The sequence below is a fragment of the Panthera pardus genome, unplaced genomic scaffold (genome assembly GCF_024362965.1).
Source record: "Panthera pardus isolate Hobbes unplaced genomic scaffold, ASM2436296v1 HiC_scaffold_8, whole genome shotgun sequence".
NCBI lineage: Eukaryota > Metazoa > Chordata > Mammalia > Carnivora > Felidae > Panthera > Panthera pardus.
The window spans coordinates 3,305,462-3,323,789 of NW_026527013.1; the positions used below are offsets into that span (position 1 = coordinate 3,305,462).

Genomic DNA, 18,328 nt, shown 5'->3' on the forward strand with positions numbered 1-18,328 from the left:
CGTCCGACTTCGGCTCAGGGTCATGATCTCATGGCTCGTGAGTTCGAGCCCCGCGTTGGGCTCTGTGCTGACAGCTCAGAGCCTGGAGCCTGGTTCATATTCTGGGTCTCTCTCTCTCTCTCTCTCTCTGCCCCTCTCCCGCTCATGCTGTCTCTCTCTGTCTCTCAAAAATAAATAAACATTAAAAAAAAAAAGAGTCTCATGCTTAACCGACTGAGCCCCCCAGGCACCCCAGGATCCCTGGTTTTTAGTCAGATCCTGCAAGGGGTCCCTGCCACCTCCCAAGGATTCCAGAACCTCAGCTCTTCTCCAGGGTGTGAGCGGCCAGGCGGGAGACGGCTGTGCCGAGCACACAGGCGAAATTTCTGATGGCTCCTGTGCTCGGGCTGCGCTCTTTCTAGATGTCGGTCTCAAAACGAGCTCGAAAGGCCTCCAGCGACCTGGATCAAGCCAGCGTGTCCCCATCCGAGGAGGAGAACTCAGAAAGCTCTTCTGAGTCAGAGAAGACCAGTGACCAGGTGAGCAGGTGGCTGCCTCCGGGGGCGGGCGGGCGCACGCACGGAGGCCGAGCCGGGGCCAGTCCGTGGGGCCCACGCTGAGCACCTTCTCTCTCTCCGCCCAGGACTTCACCCCCGAGAAGAAAGCTGTGGTGCGGGCGCCTCGGCGGGGCCCCCCTGCGGGACGGAAGAAAAAGGTAGAGGGTTTTTTTCGTGTCTTGTTCCCACCTGCCTGCCTGCCTGCGGGAACCCCCGAGAGGCTCTGTGTGGTCACCAGCCACTGCCCGTGGGTAGAGTCTGTCCTTTCTGGAGGAGGGTAGGGCCCAGGCCACGAGGGATCACCACCGTCCGCCTCTGCCTCCACCGATGGCTTCAGCGTGTGGTTTCCGAGGGTGGAGTGTGCAGGGCCCGTCTGTGGGCCCGGAGGCTGCCTGGCTGCCACCACTCCTGAGAGGAACGCAGAGGCCGGTGCAGAAACTGGGTGCTCAACGCTGGCCTCAGAAGGGAGGGGGGTGTCCTTAGGGGCCCCGTGTGAGGCAGGGAGAGTGGGTGTGTTGTGTGTCCGCATCCCGCGGACGGTGTGCGTGTGTTCGAGTGTGTGCGTTACGTGCTTGGGTGTGTGTGAGCGTGCATGGGAGTGGGGAGCAGGATCAGGGCGGAGACAGGAGGAGGGCCCTCCTCTCACCGGGCCTCCCGCCCCTATTCTGCACTGGGAAGGGCTGTAGGGGCGCCTGGGGGCGGGGTCTCAGTCGGTCGAACGCCCAACTCTTGGTTTCGGCTCAGGTCGTGGTCCAGGGTCGAGGGATCGAGCCCCGCATCAGGCTCTGCACTGTGTGGGGAGCCTGCCCGAGATGCTCTGCCTTCCTCTGCCCCTCTCCCCTGCTCACGCGCCTGCTCTATCTGAAATAAAAAAATTAAAAAACCAACCAAGAGCTCTAGCCCCGGAAAGCGAGGCGGCTCTCCTCTGCCTCCCCCCCGCTTCCCCGAGGGGATGAGGCCCGGGACCCCCCACGCCGAGCCCAAGGAAGAGGCGGTTGTTTGCGGGGAGGGGGCTGCCCGTGTCCTGTGTCCTCACCTCTGCACCCCCCGCCTCTCAGAAGGCGCCCTCGGCCTCCGACTCCGACTCCAAAGCGGAATCCGACGGGGCCAAGGGCGAGCCTGTGGCCGTGGCCAGGTCCGCGCCGTCCTCTGCCTCCTCCTCTTCCTCCTCCTCCTCCGACTCGGACGTGTCCGTAAAGAAGCCTCCTCGGGGCCGGAAGCCAGGTAGGGCGCGGGCCGGGGCGCCCCCTCCCCCCCCCCCCCCCCCCCCCCCGCCGTCCTGGGGGAGAGATCCCGCGCCGACCGCCCCCCCCTCCTTCCCTGCAGCTGAGAAGCCGCCCCCGAAGCCCCGCGGCCGGAAGCCGAAGCCAGAGCGGCCCCCGAGCAGCTCGAGCAGCGACAGGTGGGCGGCAGGCCGGGGCGGCGGGCGGGTGGGCGGCGCGCCCCCGGGCCCTCTAACGGGCGCGCCTCCGCAGCGACAGCGACGAGGTGGACCGCATCAGCGAGTGGAAGCGCCGGGACGAGGAGCGAAGGCGGGAGCTGGAGGCCAGGCGGCGCCGGGAGCAGGAGGAGGAGCTGCGGCGGCTCCGCGAGCAGGAGAAGGAGGAGAAGGAGCGGCGGCGGGAGCGCGAGCGCGGGGAGGCCCCCGCCGGGGGCAGCGGGGGCAGCAGCGGGGACGAGCCGGGCGACGAGGACGAGCCCGTGAGGAAGCGCGGCCGCAAGGGCCGGGGGCGGGGGCCGCAGTCCTCGTCCGACTCGGGGCCCGAGGCCGAGCCGCAGCGAGAGGTGCGTCCTGCTGGCGCGGATGCGGCGCTGCCCGCTAACCGGGAGCTCGGGGTCGGCGGGTCCCTTCCCGCCGCCCGCCGGGTCGGCGCCGGTGGGGGTGGGGGTGAAGCGGTGAAGGAGACACAGAGACCTGCGCCGTGGAGGAGCCGGGGTTCGCGTGAGGGGACCAGACAGGGGACAACGTGAGGTGCGTTCCAGCACGTTGGGTGCGAAAGACAAGAAGGCAGGTCAAGGGGCATGAGCTGTCGGGTGGGCTTTTCAGTTTTACGTGGGGTAAACCCTAAAGGCTTTAGCTGAGAAGATGCGTGTGCCATGAAGTAAGGATCTGAATGAAGTGAGAGGTGGTCTGGGAAGGTATCTGGGGAAACAGCACGCTGGGCTGAGAGCACAGTCTGTGCAAAGGCCCTGGGGCAGGACCAGGCCTGGTGTGTTGGAGCAACAACCAGGGGGCCCTTGTGGGTAGAACGGAGAGGTGGAGGGGGGAGAAAGAGGAGACGGGATGGGGCAGGTCGTCCTGGGCCTTGGGGTCTCAGGGAGGACTTGGGCTTTTCCCCCAGGGAGGTGGGAGCCCTGAAGGGCTGTGGGCCGAGGAGGGCAGACTTGACTCCTGTGTTCACAGGTGCCCTCTGGGTGCTGCGGGGGGCAGGACTCTGGGATGAGTGGGGGGCAGATAGGAGGCCTCTGTGAGCATGAGGGGTGACCCGCAGGCCCAGGGCAGTCCTGCAGGCTCGTCAACACCCCGCTTTCCTGGCACTCGCAATCTGCCTGGATCTGAGCCTCACTTCCAGGCCTGTCACCTTCTAGACCGAGCCCCACGGGACAGAGGACAACCTTACTCTCCCTGTTTTCCCTGGGTCACAAAAAAGGGCCCAAGATCCCTCCCACAGGAAGTGCAGATTGTGGGGCCGCCCCTCCCGTCGAGTGAGTGGTCCTTGTAGGACCTGAGACGCTGTCCCCTGGGGCACGTGCTGGACCCAGGGGTCGTTCTTCCCGTCCTGCCCGGTCCGCCAGTTCCCAACAGTGCGGTGATGGCAGGCGGTGGCAGGCTGAACCTCTAAAGGGAGCGCCCGCTGCCCGCCACCCACCACAGCCCTGTCTCTCTCTGGACACCGCAGGCAAAGAAGGCGGCCAGACAGTCACAAAGCACAGAGCCCTCGAGGAGACCCAGCCAGAAGGAGAAGAGAGGGCGCCCCGAGGAGAGGCCCCGAGCCAGGTCGGACCCGCTTTGCCTCCCCTCCCGCGGCTACCTGGGGGCCCACCTGCCCCGTTCTGGTCCCTGGGGCTCCCGGCCTCCTGGGGATCCGTCACCCCTCACCCCGTACAGGAGGGACCCGACTTCCGAAATCAGTCTTGGACATAGATCCAAACCAAGTGGGGCCCCGTCAGTAGGAACCACTGCTCCAGACTGAGGTTCTGCCCCCAGTGGACACCACCCCACGTATCTGGTTTTCACGCTGGGGGTGTTCCTCGCGTTGAGGGAGTGGGGCCATCATGTTGCCCAGCCCCCCCACAGGGCTCAGATGTTCCTCAGAGAGCGACCGGCCCCTTGTCAGCAGTGCTGAGGGGGGGACCCTGTCCCCCAGACCAGTGGTCCTCAGACTGGAAATCCAAGCCGGGGGGATACAGCCCATCCCCCTGCCCGCTTGCTAAGCAGGAGTCTAGCATCAGCGAATGAACCTTCCCGATGCGAGTTTGGCGGCTGCCTAGACCGGGTCCCAGTGGGCCCTGATCCCTCCTCCTCCCCGACCACGCACACACAGGCCCCCGGGGGCAGGAGGGTCGTGGCAGGGCAGGGGGGCTACGCGGCAGGCGAGGGTAGGGCTAAGGGGTGTGACTCCACAGGCCCCCCAAGGTGGAGCGGACCCGGAAGCGGTCAGAAGGGTTCCCGCCCGACCGGAAGGTGGAGAAGAAGAAAGGTGAGGAGGGCGGGCCACCAGGGCAGGTCCTCTGCTCCCGTGCACGTGCACGGGTGGAGGAAGCTGGTCGGGGGGCGGGACCGGGCCAGGGTGGCTTCTGCGGCTGCAGTCACGTGCAGGTGCTGCGTTCTCTTCTGGCCGCAGAACCTTCCGTGGAGGAAAAGTTGCAGAAGCTGCACAGCGAGATCAAGTTCGCCCTGAAAGTCGACAATCCGGTGAGACCCTCCTCGGGGTGCGGAGGTTCCTCCGGGCCAGGCAGTCCCCCAGCCCCTCGTGTGTGGAGCCCCTGAGAAGTTCTGGGAAACTGAGGCAAACCCTGGGTCTCGGTTCACCTGGCGTCCTCCAGCAGGGGGCGCCACCCGGGCTGCTTAGTCCTCCAGGTTCTGGGTCTCAACCACCACCCCTGGGGGTCCCTGTCGCTCCGCCTGCCCCCCAGGGCACTCCCTAGGGCCCCCTCAGCTAGGTGCCGCCCCTCCTCCTCTCCCCACCCTGCAGGATGTGAAGAGGTGTCTGAATGCGCTCGAGGAGCTGGGGACCCTGCAGGTGACCTCACAGATCCTCCAGAAGAACACAGATGTGGTGGCCACACTGAAAAAGGTGCGGTGGGATCCTAGCAGCGGAAGGGCCTGGTGGCCGGCGGGGGTAGGGGTCCTGAGGGTCACGGCCTGGGCGGTGGCGGCCTTGGAGGCGGGGCTCTGGCGGGGGCGGCGAGACCCGCTGCGTCTCCTGAGCGGGCCTCTCGTGGGTCAGATCCGCCGTTATAAGGCCAACAAGGAGGTGATGGAGAAGGCCGCAGAGGTCTACACCCGGCTCAAGTCTCGGGTCCTGGGACCGAAGATCGAGGCCATCCAGAAGGCGACCAGAACTGGGACGGAGAAGGAGAGGGCCGAGGTGGACAAGGCAGAGGAGGCGCTGGCTGGAGAGGAGGCCCCCGCGGAGAGGGCGGAGGACGAGCTGAGCGCTGGTGAGGAGCAGGGCGGGAGCCCTCGTAGACCCTCCGAGCCAGACGGCACGGGAAGCCGTGCGTGCGTGGGGGCCGCGTGTGGGAGCGTCGCGGGACGGGCTGGCTGGACCTGGGAGGGCCAGGGGTGGGCTGAGAGGAGAAAGAGGGTGTTTCCCGAAGGGACAGTGGTGCTGGGTCCCTCAGCGACAAAGGGGCTGTCGCGCTGTCCTTCCTGCTAGGGTTACGTGGTTCTGACGGGGGCTGCGGAGAGGCGCTCCTTCTTCAGACCTGAAGCCTCCGCAGCCCCAGGGCCGGCCTGCAGGGGGCGTCTCCTTATTTCTGTCCCCAGACCCCGCACACGTGTTTCCCCGCTCCTTTACCAGTCGCTCCCTGTCTCAGGCTTGTATGTGCGGGGGCCCGGAGCCGGCTGCAGAACCCGGCACATGCCTCAGCCTGACGGACGAGCAGTCCCGATGGGTCTGGGAGGTGTGGGCCGGGGGCATGTGGTGGGTGCTCTGCGCCGGGGCCCTCGAGGGGGCTGCAGGCTCCTTTAGGGCTCCTGTCCCCAAACCAGCTCGCTCGCTTGCTCCCGGCGGGCAGGGCCACGGGGTCACGATTCCCCCTCTCCCACCCAGATCTCTCAGCCCCGGTGAATGGCGAGGCCACGTCCCAGAAAGGGGAGAGCGCGGGGGACAAGGAGCAGGAGGAAGGACAGAATTCCGAGGAGGGGCTGGGGTGCGGCTCCTCTGAAGAGCCCTTACACAACGAGTAAGTATCGCCGGGGGCCGCGGCCACGGGGGGCAGCTTCCTGAGAAGGCGCCCACTGCGCGGGCTGCTCGCACCCGCCACCCCTGCCGCTGACCCGTGGGTCCCCCATCCGGGGAGCTGCTCTGGGCCCGGCCCCCCGGGAGGGCGGCTTCCTCCCGTCGCGCCGGGAACGGGCGCGTGGGCTCCTGGGTGCGGACGCCGCCATGGTGAGGACCCGGGGTCCGCCCTGCGGCCCGGCTGGGGCGGCGGAGGGCGCTCCGGACACGGCCGCGCTCCCCGGGCGCTGGGTCTCTGCTGGCGGTGGAGGGCCGCGCGCTCACCCGCACCCGTGCTGTGTCCCCACCAGCAGCGCGCAGGAGGCCCCCGAGCTGGACGTGCCCGGGAAGGAGCGGCAGGAGCGCTCGAGGGTGCGGATAGCCTCAGAGTCCCTGGACGAGGAGGACAGCTGAGCCCCGGCGGCCAGGCCCACCCGTCGCACGTAGATGCCCCAGGCCTGCCCCGGCCCCCGCCCACCACCCAAGGAGCAGAGACCCGTTGGGGAGGCGCTGTGCTGTCCCTTTGTATCTGTCCCCTGGGTTGTTTTTCTGCCTAACTTCTGTGATTTCCAACCAACATGAAATGACTATAAAGGGTTTTTTTAATGAAAGTCACTTTTATTGACTTGGTTGTCTAGTGTTGCTGGGGCAGCTGTCCAGGACCCGTCCAGGGACGAAGGATTTAAGCCGTAGCATTCACAGCGAACGTGAACTTGGTTGCGAAGGTGCCCCTGCCTGGCCTGGCCCTGCAGGGCTGACGGTGAGGGAGAGTGGGGGTGGGGGGTGGGCCTTTATAGAAGTAATGGGGGCTCGAGTGGAGGCTGTGGTCTGACCCTCCTGCGTGCGGCCGCCCAGCACCCAGGCGGGAGCAGGGACCCAGCGGGCGGGCCTGGGCCCGGAGGGTGGAGACCGTGCTTCTCTGTTCCCAGCCAGGCTGCAGGTGGCTCTGGGACCCCCGAGGCAAGATTCAGGGTCCCCAGAAGTAGTGGCTCGGGGCATTCGAGCCATTCAGGCTTGGGGGCCGCTGTGGGCTGGCCAGTGTCCTTGATGTTCCAAGGGTGTGAGCACTGGGGGCGGGACTTGCTCTGTGCCCTTGGATGAGTGGCACTCCCACCCCGGGCTTCTCATTCCTCACCTGTGTAAGGATCCCAGGCTCACGGGGCCGTCACGCGGATTCAGACCGACACCCGCACTGGGCAGTTGCTGGCTAAACAGTGGCGTCCACTGTATGTGACTTACCCTGCCCTGGCCAGGAGCCTCCGTTCCCACCGGGGCCGTGGTCAGGGTGGGACTTCCTGAGCCTGGCGCCCCTCGTTTGGTTTGGCTGGACTGGAGCTCCAGCTAGCATCTCTTCCTGCGATGACAGTGCGTGAGGGACACCAAGGAAGGACGGGCCCGAGGGGCTTCCTGACCCGTTCCCCGTGTCTCACGTGGCCAGCGCCCAGGAGCCTGGCGACCCTTTGGGGGAAGGCTGGTGTCGCGTCCTGGGCTCAGAGCACCGCATCGTGTGTGAGAAGGGGCTGTGGTCCTGGGGCCTGACCGGGGGGTCGAGGGTGGGATGCGGGTTCTGGGAAGCGGGGGCTTCCTTGGCCAGGGTCCCCCCCCGGCCGGAGGACAGGTGAGGCCCAGGGAGGGCGCGCCTGGCGTCCTGTATCCCCACGTGCCACCCCGGCGTGGCTGCCCTGGGCATTTGGGGAAGTGTGGCCCGGAAGGACGGGGTGCTGCGTCACAGCTGTTCTCCAGCCTCGACCAAGTGTGGGGCCTACCTGAACGTGCTGAGCACCTGCGGTCACTGTCCCACTGTCCCCCCCACTGTCCCAGGGCCCCGTCCCCTGCGGGGAAGCTCTGCTGGTCCTTCCTCAGAGGCCTCAGCCCAGGTGCTTGGAGGGCCACAGAGCATCAGCTCCGGGTAGGCCCAGGTGGGAAGTGGCTGGTTTTATATCCGCCCCCGTCCAGTCCTCCAGCCGGCCCGGGGCATAGCCATGGCTGCTGGCTGCCGCAGCTTGACCCTCACGAAGCCCCTTGGCCACACCGAGCGTTGGCAGAGGCGGTAGGAGCCTGCCTCGGGGTGACAGTGGCCTTCTGGTACATCCGGCTGCAACGGAACATGGTTTGCTGAGGGCGTATGCTTCTAGAGCGAGGACAGAGCCGGGAGCCCAGGAGGGAGGAGCAAGAGAACTGGACGGAACCTTCTAGACTTAGGCACGTGTGCGTTCCTCTTCCTTAATGGGAGTGCTTGCTTGAGATCCTCAGGCAAACGCCCTCCGTCGGCGGTCTTAGCAACCCTGGGCCCCCAGACCCGGAGGAGAAGGGGTGGACGGTGCGGGCAGGCCTAGAGCCGGGTGCGTGGTGCCGCTGAGCTCACGGTCCTTGGTGCCCCCGCTGGGGCGAGGCAGCGCAGGGTCCAGACCTTCGGGGAGGAGGGGGAGCCGGTTTGGGGCCGGGGAGGAGGCCCCGCGGAGGGCCCCCGTGGGCCGGGAGCGGCCTACAGCCGCTGCCCGCCGGGCGGCAGGGCGAAGGGCCCCACGAGCCAGCAGAGCGGCGGGCCGTGCTGCACGCTGTCCAGCACCTGCTCCAGCTCTTGCCAGGCCCGGCCCACGCCCTCGTGGCTCCGGGCCAGGCGCTCTGCCGGCAGCTGCTGGACCGAGCCGGCCGAGGAGACCAGGCCATAGAGCTCACACAGGCTGTGCCGCGCCCGCCCCACACGCTGCTGGAGCTCCTCGGGGAGGCCCTGGAGGCCGGCGGCCAGGGAGCTGTAGGCCACGTGGAGCCGCTGGACGAGGCTGCAGGCCCTGGACAGGGCCCCGGCGTCCGGCACCTGCGGGAGCAGGGAGCGAGGTAAGCGGGGGCGGAGGGAGAAGAGCGGGAGCCTCGTCGTTCGGTCACGCACCTCGTGGGGAGCGCCTTCCTCCACGCTGCTGCTCGGACCCTGGTCTGGAGGTGACTGGCCCTCTGGAGCCCGCTCGGCCTTCTGAATCTAGAAAGAAAGAGACGCCAGCGGAGACATTACAGCTGGTCCCCTGGGGACGTTGGGGTCTGGCCCTGGAGCCTCACGTCTGGACCTTTCCCGGGCACGGTGGAAAAGCCACAAAAAAATAAAATCCTTTGATAAGAAACGAATGAAAAGGTCTCGGAGGTGCCTTACAGAGTCCCCCTCTCTCGTGTCCCCCATCCCTGCTTCGGAGGCGCATTCTGAACCCGGTGCCTCTTGCTGCCATGGAAGCCACCCCAGAGGCCCCACTGTCCGTCACGTGCCGGGAGTTTTGCAGGAATCTCCCGGGTCCAGCCCGTTCTCCCGTCAGCAGCTAGTGACCCCCTAGAAAAACCTAGGTGGGGTCAGGCCACTCCTCAGTCCTGGGTGCTGGGGGGGTTGCTGGGGGGCGTCCCTGGTCCCCACCTCCATGCCAGGAGTCCCCCCCCCCCCCCCCGGTTGTGACAACCACAGACATCCCCACAGATTGCCAAGTGTCCCTGGGAACAGAATCACCCCCCCAGGGGACACTTCCTAGGTTAAGGGGTTCCACTGGCCCCCAGGAGCCTTTACATTATGTTGACCACCTCTCACCTGCTGAGGTCATGGGAGGCTGCACACACAGGGCAGTGACTTACAGACCTTGAGGTCACCCTGGGTGATGCCATCTAACCACTTGGAGATGCATTCCAGTGTCTGGGGTGAGCACGGCTTTACTCGTTATTTTTCCCCCATGATTAACCCTGGCTTTCCCCTCCGCGGCCCTGCTAACACTGGCACTGGTTCTGGATCATTCTGTGTGCTGTACTATTGGTGTCCTGGGCACTGGGGGTGGGGGGCTGAGCAGCGTCCCTGACCCCGCCCACTCAAGGCCAGGAGCACCATTTCCTGCAGTTGTGACAGCCACAGATGTCCCCAGACATGGCCCAGTGTCCCAGGGGCCTGTTCACGCCTGTGGAGATCCCGCTGGATCGGACCCGCGGTCTTCGTGCTGTGGCCCACCAGAGACCGTGGGGCACCGACTGAAATCACCGTTGTGTGGGTGCAGCCTGGAGATCTGGATTCAGGCAGCATTGCTGAGCTCTTCACTGCACGTGCATCTAAACGTCTAAGAGCCATGACCTTGGAGACCGGGAGGTCCTCAGAGCTGGGGGAGCCTCGCCGTCTGCACTGGCCACAGGGGGCTGCCGCTGGACTGGGCTCAGCTCCGCCTCTGGCACAGAGCAGGAGCCGACACGTTAGCTGTCCGCCGTGGAGAAGCCTCCGTGGGGCTCAGTAGATGCCCGTCGGGTCACCACACGGGGATGGGGGAGCGTGGGGAGGGGAAGGCTCTTACCAGCTTGAAGGCGTCCTCCAGCTGGGCCAGCGCGGCCCTGGCCTGGAACTGGCCGTGTTGCAGGTGGCTCAGGGCGTGCTCAAACGCCCGCTGGCGGAAGCCGGGGGCCAGGTCGCCCAGACGCACAAAGTAGCTGCGCTGGTCGGCCGTGAGCACCCTCGGCTCAGGCTCGGAGGCGGCAAGCTGGGCTGCAGGGAAGAGGGGATCACTGGATCCGAGAGGCCCCGGGATGGGTTTTACAGAAGCCCAGCCCCGTGGGAGGTGGGCCGGCCCTGCCGTTCTTACCTTGCTCCTCGGCATCCAGGGGCCGGAAGACATCCCCCAGCTCCTTCAGCTCGTCCCGGAGTGTCGCGAAGCTCGAGGGTCCTTCATGGCCGCGCGCGGTGGCCACGTGCCCCGCATCCTCCCTGCCCAGGGTGGCCCCCTGGGGACGGGTTGCTTCAGCGGTGGCTTCCCGGACAGGGTCCAGGCCTGCACCAAGTGTGTCCGGGGCGCTGGATACTCCGGGGGACAGAGCTTCCCCTCCTTCGCGGGGGGCACTGGAACTGGTGAGTGCGCCCCACACAGGGTCCCGGGTGCCAGGTAACCAGTTCTGGATGGTGCCGAGACCAGTCTGCACTGCCCCCTTGGCCACGTTCCCTGCCCCTGTCACCCCAGCGGACACTGTGTCTTTGGTGCCTGTGACAATATTCTTGGTTGTGTCCAGGCCGGTCTGGACGGTGCCCTTGGCCATGCCCAGTGCACCTGTGAGCCCAGTAGATAGGGTGTCCTTGGTGCCCGTCAGGATGGTCTTTGAAGTGTCCAGGCCTGTCTGGACGGTGCCCTTGGCCATGCCCAGTGCGCCTGTGAGTCCAGTAGATAGGGTGTCCTTGGTGCCCGTCAGGACGGTCTTTGAAGTGTCCAGGCCTGTCTGGACGGTGCCCTTGGCCATGCCCAGTGCGCCTGTGAGCCCAGTAGATAGGGTGTCCTTGGTGCCTGTCAGGATGGTCTTTGAAGTGTCCAGGCCGGTCTGGACGGTGCCCTTGGCCATGGTCACTGCCCCTGTCACCCCAGCGGACACTGTGTCTTTAGTGCCTATGACAATATTCTTGGTGGTGTCCAGGCCGGTCTGGACGGTGCCCTTGGCCATGCCCAGTGCGCCTGTGAGCCCAGTAGATAGGGTGTCCTTGGTGCCTGTCAGGATGGTCTTTGAAGTGTCCAGGCCGGTCTGGATGGTGCCCTTGGCCATGCCCAGTGCACCTGTGAGCCCAGTAGATAGGGTGTCCTTGGTGCCCGTCAGGACGGTCTTTGAAGTGTCCAGGCCGGTCTGGACGGTGCCCTTGGCCATGGTCACTGCCCCTGTCACCCCAGCGGACACTGTGTCTTTAGTGCCTGTGACAATATTCTTGGTGGTGTCCAGGCCGGTCTGGACGGTGCCCTTGGCCATGCCCAGTGCACCTGTGAGCCCAGTAGATAGGGTGTCCTTGGTGCCCGTCAGGACGGTCTTTGAAGTGTCCAGGCCGGTCTGGACGGTGCCCTTGGCCATGTTCACTGCCCCTGTCACCCCAGCGGACACTGTGTCTTTAGTGCCTGTGACAATATTCTTGGTGGTATCCAGGCCGGTCTGGACGGTGCCCTTGGCCATGCCCAGTGCGCCTGTGAGCCCAGTAGATAGGGTGTCCTTGGTGCCCGTCAGGACGGTCTTTGAAGTGTCCAGGCCAGTCTGGACGGTGCCCTTGGCCATGCCCAGTGCACCTGTGAGTCCAGTAGATAGGGTGTCCTTGGTGCCCGTCAGGACGGCCTTTGAAGTGTCCAGGCCGGTCTGGACGGTGCCCTTGGCCATGCCCAGTGCACCTGTGAGTCCAGTAGATAGGGTGTCCTTGGTGCCCGTCAGGACGGCCTTTGAAGTGTCTAGGCCGGTCTGGACAGCCCCTTTGGCCACATTCATGGCACCAGTCACCCCACTGCACACGGTGTCCTTGGTGCCCGTCAGGACGGTCTTTGAAGTGTCCAGGCCGGTCTGGACGGTGCCCTTGGCCATGGTCACTGCCCCTGTCACCCCAGCGGACACTGTGTCTTTGGTGCCTGTGACAATATTCTTGGTGGTTTCCAGGCCGGTCTGGACGGTGCCCTTGGCCATGCCCAGTGCGCCTGTGAGCCCAGTAGATAGGGTGTCCTTGGTGCCTGTCAGGACGGCCTTTGAAGTGTCCAGGCCGGTCTGGACGGTGCCCTTGGCCATGTTCACTGCCCCTGTCACCCCAGCGGACACGGTGTCTTTGGTGCCTGTGACAATATTCTTGGTGGTGTCCAGGCCGGTCTGGACGGTGCCCTTGGCCATGCCCAGTGCACCTGTGAGCCCAGTAGATAGGGTGTCCTTGGTGCCTGTCAGGACGGTCTTTGAAGTGTCCAGGCCGGTCTGGACAGCCCCTTTGGCCACATTCATGGCACCAGTCACCCCACTGCACACAGTGTCCTTGGTGCCCGTCAGGACAGCCTTGGTGGTGTCCAGGCCGGTCTGGACGGTGCCCTTGGCCATGTTCATTGCCCCTGAGAGCCCCGTGGACACAGTGTCCTTGGTGCCCGTCAGGATGGTCTTTGAAGTGTCCAGGCCGGTCTGGACGGTGCCCTTGGCCATGTTCACTGCCCCTGTCACCCCAGCGGACACTGTGTCTTTAGTGCCTGTGACAATATTCTTGGTGGTGTCCAGGCCGGTCTGGACGGTACCCTTGGCCATGCCCAGTGCGCCTGTGAGCCCAGTAGATAGGGTGTCCTTGGTGCCCGTCAGGACGGTCTTTGAAGTGTCCAGGCCAGTCTGGACGGTGCCCTTGGCCATGCCCAGTGCACCTGTGAGTCCAGTAGATAGGGTGTCCTTGGTGCCCGTCAGGACGGCCTTTGAAGTGTCCAGGCCGGTCTGGACGGTGCCCTTGGCCATGTTCACTGCCCCCGTCACCCCAGCGGACACGGTGTCTTTGGTGCCTGTGACAATATTCTTGGTGGTGTCCAGGCCGGTCTGGACGGTGCCCTTGGCCATGCCCAGTGCACCTGTGAGCCCAGTAGATAGGGTGTCCTTGGTGCCTGTCAGGACGGTCTTTGAAGTGTCCAGGCCGGTCTGGACAGCCCCTTTGGCCACATTCATGGCACCAGTCACCCCACTGCACACAGTGTCCTTGGTGCCCGTCAGGACAGCCTTGGTGGTGTCCAGGCCGGTCTGGACGGTGCCCTTGGCCATGTTCATTGCCCCTGAGAGCCCCGTGGACACAGTGTCCTTGGTGCCCGTCAGGATGGTCTTTGAAGTGTCCAGGCCGGTCTGGACGGTGCCCTTGGCCATGTTCACTGCCCCTGTCACCCCAGCGGACACTGTGTCTTTAGTGCCTGTGACAATATTCTTGGTGGTGTCCAGGCCGGTCTGGACGGTACCCTTGGCCATGCCCAGTGCGCCTGTGAGCCCAGTAGATAGGGTGTCCTTGGTGCCCGTCAGGACGGTCTTTGAAGTGTCCAGGCCAGTCTGGACGGTGCCCTTGGCCATGCCCAGTGCACCTGTGAGTCCAGTAGATAGGGTGTCCTTGGTGCCCATCAGGACGGTCTTTGAAGTGTCCAGGCCGGTCTGGACGGTGCCCTTGGCCATGGTCACTGCCCCCGTCACCCCAGCGGACACTGTGTCTTTAGTGCCTGTGACAATATTCTTGGTGGTGTCCAGGCCGGTCTGGACGGTGCCCTTGGCCATGCCCAGTGCGCCTGTGAGCCCAGTAGATAGGGTGTCCTTGGTGCCTGTCAGGATGGTCTTTGAAGTGTCCAGGCCTGTCTGGACGGTGCCCTTGGCCATGGTCACTGCCCCCGTCACCCCAGCGGACACTGTGTCTTTAGTGCCTGTGACAATATTCTTGGTGGTGTCCAGGCCGGTCTGGACGGTGCCCTTGGCCATGCCCAGTGCACCTGTGAGCCCAGTAGATAGGGTGTCCTTGGTGCCCGTCAGGACGGTCTTTGAAGTGTCCAGGCCGGTCTGGACCGTGCCCTTAGCTACACCCACTGCCCCTGTGACGCCACTGGCCACAGTCTCCTTGGCACCTGAGAGGGCAGACCGGGTCATGCCCAGGCCTCCGTGCACCACACCTTTAGCTGCGTCCACTACGTCGGCCATCCCGGAGGAGATGGTGTCCTTGGTCTTACTCATCTTGGAGCTCACCAGGTCCTTTGCCCCAGGGGTCATCTGATAAGAAAGGACACGCGTGGTCAAGAGGAGAGCCCGAGGCGCTCCGCACCCCAGACTTCAGCCAGCCCGATCCCTCGCGTGCATCAGGGCGAAGGACTGTCACCCAGAGAGTCTGCCCGTCACCTCCCGCCTGTACATACTCTGCTCTCACACTGTCATCCAGCCATGGCCTTCCAGGGCCCGGCCTGCGCCCCCAGTGGCAGGTCCCCACACCCCCAGAACCTTTGCCAAAGTCCCCTGGCCTTGGGCTCAGTGCCGGGTGCCGGGTGACATAGTTGGTTCGTCTTGCCTACTCTTCAAAGGGCAGTTTCTCTAATCTGGTCAAACTAACAAAGGGTTGTGGCGGCCTGAGTCGCCACCACTCACTTTCAACCACAAGTGTGCTGTCTGTAATCCAGAGCTTCTTAACCGGGGTGATTCTACCCTCCAGGGGACCCTGGGTGGCGTCTGCGGACATCTGTGGTTGCCCACGACTCGGGGACAGGGTGCCCCAGGCGTCGAGCGAGCAGGGCACAGGGATGCCGTGCAATCCCCCCCACAGCGCCCAGGACGTACCACAACCAGGAGGGATCTGGCCACAAACGGCCACAATACTGAGCTGGAGGGAGCCCCGAAATTTTGTTCTTACCTCTGCCCACCTGCTACCCTGCCTCGTTTCAAGTGGGCGCTTGGGCTGTGTGCCTGCAGAGACCTGAGTTCGAATCTCAGCCCTCCGCCCCTCTCTAGCCCCCCCGCTGTGTGACCTCAGGCAAGACACATCCCTCTGAGCTTTTTGGCTGAAGCCTGGTGACTAACACAACTGCCTCCTTCAAGGATTGTGGAGGAAGGGAGTCAAGGTGCCTGAAGCACTTTGCAGGAGACTGAGACTAAGACGGGGAGGGAACAGGGTGTGGCCTTGGCTGTCCCGGTCTGTTGTAATCTGGGCCAGAAGGGCCACTGGCGTTCCTCATTCCTTGAGCTGAGGGCAGAGGGGAGTAGAGTAAGACTGCAGGGGGGCGGGGGGTGGGGGGGGTGGGGTGGCGTCTGGGTGGCTCAGTCCGTGAAGGGTCCGACTTCGGCTCAGGTCACGATTTCACAGTTTGTGATTTCGAGCCCCGAATCGGGATTGGCACTGACGGTGCGGAGCCTGCTTAGGATTCTCTCTCTCTCTGCCCTTCCCCCACTCTCACTCGCTCTCTCTCTCAACATAAATAAATAAACTTTAAAGAAAAAGAAAGACTCCAGGATGGGCCCTTAAGCGTGCCCAGTGAAGCAGTCCTAACAGGGCTGTGGCGCCCTGCTGTGGCCCTTAGCGGTCGCGCATCAGTCACTCCGTCTGGCCCAGCCTTGGGGACGTGATAGCGAGGGGAGAGCCCCGTTCATCCGAGATGGATGGAAGGTGCAGGAAGGTTCCCTAGCCACGCCTGGCTGTGTGACCTTCAGCAAGCGGCTTGGCTTCTCTGTGCTTTTTGGCTGTGGTGTGGGGTACTCTCGCTCCCTTCCTCGCGGGGCAGGTTCACCAGTAAGCGGCACACAGAAAACACGCAGCCCCGAGCCTGGCGTGCGCCGAGGGGCCCGTGTTCCCGGCCCGTTATCGCTAGACAGAGCGGGAGACCGTGCGCAGCCTTGCCCCGCCGGGCAGGTGGGCGGTGGTCGGCATTGCACCCATTTCGCAGATGTGGAAACTGAAGCTCAGAGGGGAGTCTACGCCTGGAATCCCACAGCAGGACGCACTGGGGTGTCTGCCCTCCCCTTGGCCTACGACAGCCCCTCAGAAGGCAGGAACCGAAACCTCCCCCGAGAAGCGCCAGAAGGAGGCGGAGGCCATCAGGCCTCAGGTCGACCAGCCCCTCTCACCTTATCTGAAGGCGGCGGCTGCTTCTCCCCGCCGGCCGTCTGCTCCAGGTTGGTGGCTGCTGTGGGCACAGGAGCTGGTCAGGCAACCAGGAAGGGCGAGGGACGTGGGCTGGCATCAGCCAACGGGCCTGGGGCCCGTTGCGTAATTGGTGGGCACAGCCTGAAAGGTCAGGAATGTCCCAGCCGCCCTGCCAGGGACAGCAGGAGGTGACATCGACAGCCAGTGACTGAGCCCTGCCGGAGGCTCCCCTGGAGCCCTGGGGCTTTGGGCTGCTGGTACGGGAGTTCTCTGGAGTTTTCTATGCCCGGGTCCCGGGCCCTGGACACTCACCCCGGAGGGGACCCGAGGAAGGGTATTAAGGGCCCCGCCCCAGCCGCAGCTGCCTGTCTGGCCTGGGTATGTGGGGCAGAAGTCACTGGCCTGGGGCGCTGGGCCCAGAGTGAGCGAGCGTCCAGGCCCACGCTCCCCGGCATCAGCCCCGCTGAGCAAATGGAGGATAGGGAGTCCCCCGCTCCCTCCCCACCAGCCCCTGCCGCCAAGGCTATGTGACCCCAGGGAAGCCAGCCCCCTTTGCTGGGAACCAGGATGGAAACCTTCAGTGAGCTCAGACACGGGGAGCACCCAGTCCCCGGTGCATCAGAAATGGGGTGGGATGCAGGGGAGGGGTTGAGAAAGCAGAGAGACAGGCTGTGTCCACACCCTCGCCGTTGCTGGTTATGCTACTTTGGGCCCCTCTCCTGCCCTACGTAGGCCTCAGTTTTCCCCATCTGGTGCCACCTGAGCACGCCAGCCTGGAGTGTCTGTTGAGGTGATGCTGGCACGTGTGAACCCCCACCCCCACCCCCCCCAAATGATCAAAAGTCCCTGCTCGGGGATGTTTATTCCCGGGACCCACCTCTAGAGCCGCCGCCCCCACGGAGCTGTCCACTCACCCTGAGCCTGGGGCTGCGCGGACGCACCCGCAGGGTCGGCGACCGGCCGGACCTCTCTCGCAGAACTGTGGGCGCTGGCCACCAGGTTCCGGGCAGAACTGAAGCCAGGCAGGGACCCCAAGAAACCTCCCAGGGTCTACACGGGGCAGGGGGGGGAAGCGTTAGCAGGGCCAGGGTGCTGGGTGGGGGGAATGCTTTGGACAGCACTGGGTTCCTGCATCCCCTCGGGCCCTTCATCCTGGGTAGACCCCAGGAGGGTGTCTTAGCCTCTCTGAGTCTCAGTTTCTTTGCCTGGGCCACGGGCAGAGTCAGCCTGCCTCCCGTAGACAGAGGAAAAGTTCATCCTCCGGGTCTCCAAAGGCCTTTTCCCTCCACGCCCCCCCCCCCCCCCATTTCACAGATGGGGAAACTGAGGCCCAGAGAGGGGCCGCGGCTGGTTCCAGGTCACATGGTAGGGCAGGAGCTGAGGGTTGCTTGTGTCCCCCCCGCTCCCCCCACCCTTCAGCTTGGGACCGGAGGGGGCAGTTGGTACCATGGCTCGCAGAGCCTTCCCACCCCACCCTTCCCAGGCCCTCCGGACCCCGGTACCGTGAAGGTCACCTTCCCAAGGTTCCGGGGGGGTCCCCACATCCCGGCAGGGATCTCCCCCACCGCACCTCCCCTCACCTTGCCCTTGGGTTTGGGAGGATCCCGGCCTCCTTCATCTGGGGCAGACATGGTAATGTTCTGAGCAGCTGGAAAGGGGCGGAGAGGGTGTGTGAATCGGGGGGCTCCCGGGCCTCCTGCCGCACCCCTCCCGCGCCGGCCACACCCCTCCGGCCCAGCCTCACCCTGGCGTTGCTCACCTGGGGTGCGTGAGGGTCCCTCAGAGCCACAGGCGGTGCAGCTGGGGGCTGGCTCTGCTCTCGGCTACCAGGCCTTATAGGGTCTGGGGCAGGCCCGGGCCCGGCCGGCAGAGGCAGGCGGCCAGCGGGCCGGGGGAGGGCCCTGGGCGGTCACGTGCAGCCTGCCCAGCCCAGCGTGGGCCCTGGGCCCAGGACCTTTCCCCTGCTATCCGCACCGGGCGGCCTCTGCCCACGG

At 65.1% G+C, this 18,328-nt stretch overlaps 2 protein-coding genes across 4 annotated transcripts in view; one reads left to right on the forward strand and one right to left on the reverse strand.

Annotated features, from left to right (window-relative positions):
• HDGFL2 (HDGF like 2) overlaps positions 1-6,598 on the forward strand; it is a 21,133-nt gene extending 14,535 nt beyond the window's left edge. The window contains exons 5-16 of one of the 2 annotated variants that reach the window (XM_053897017.1): positions 402-518; positions 623-694; positions 1,595-1,760; positions 1,863-1,938; positions 2,012-2,321; positions 3,437-3,534; positions 4,164-4,237; positions 4,382-4,452; positions 4,733-4,834; positions 4,988-5,201; positions 5,816-5,948; positions 6,295-6,598. In XM_053897017.1, coding sequence (XP_053752992.1) covers positions 402-518; positions 623-694; positions 1,595-1,760; positions 1,863-1,938; positions 2,012-2,321; positions 3,437-3,534; positions 4,164-4,237; positions 4,382-4,452; positions 4,733-4,834; positions 4,988-5,201; positions 5,816-5,948; positions 6,295-6,397 — 1,536 coding nt within the window. In that variant the 3' untranslated portion in view covers positions 6,398-6,598. The remainder of the gene's footprint in view (positions 1-401; positions 519-622; positions 695-1,594; positions 1,761-1,862; positions 1,939-2,011; positions 2,322-3,436; positions 3,535-4,163; positions 4,238-4,381; positions 4,453-4,732; positions 4,835-4,987; positions 5,202-5,815; positions 5,949-6,294) is intronic. The other variant, XM_053897018.1, reaches the window with a different exon arrangement.
• On the reverse strand, positions 6,580-18,212 carry PLIN4 (perilipin 4). Of its 2 annotated transcripts, none has more exons than XM_053897011.1 (8): positions 18,094-18,212; positions 17,915-17,982; positions 17,249-17,384; positions 16,316-16,371; positions 10,576-14,476; positions 10,291-10,478; positions 8,874-8,960; positions 6,580-8,801 (listed from the first exon to the last, which is right to left on the reverse strand). In XM_053897011.1, the coding sequence occupies exons 2-8, from the start codon at positions 17,963-17,965 to the stop codon at positions 8,469-8,471; spliced, it is 4,752 nt and encodes a 1,583-aa protein (XP_053752986.1). In that variant the 5' UTR covers positions 17,966-17,982; positions 18,094-18,212; the 3' UTR covers positions 6,580-8,468. The 2 variants fall into 2 exon arrangements, with proteins under 2 accessions (XP_053752986.1, XP_053752985.1); XM_053897010.1 differs by having other exon boundaries at positions 16,316-16,374.
• Positions 18,213-18,328: the final 116 nt, after the last annotated feature.

Coding starts and splice junctions, on each gene's coding strand:
- PLIN4 (XM_053897010.1), bottom strand. CDS start 17,965: ATGTCTGCCCCAGATGAAGGAGGCCGGGATCCTCCCAAACCCAAGGGC. Junction 10,479..10,575: donor CCTGGATGCCGAGGAGCAAG/GTAAGAACGGCA, acceptor TCTTCCCTGCAG/CCCAGCTTGCCGCCTCCGAG. Junction 8,802..8,873: donor AGGAAGGCGCTCCCCACGAG/GTGCGTGACCGA, acceptor CTGCTCCCGCAG/GTGCCGGACGCCGGGGCCCT.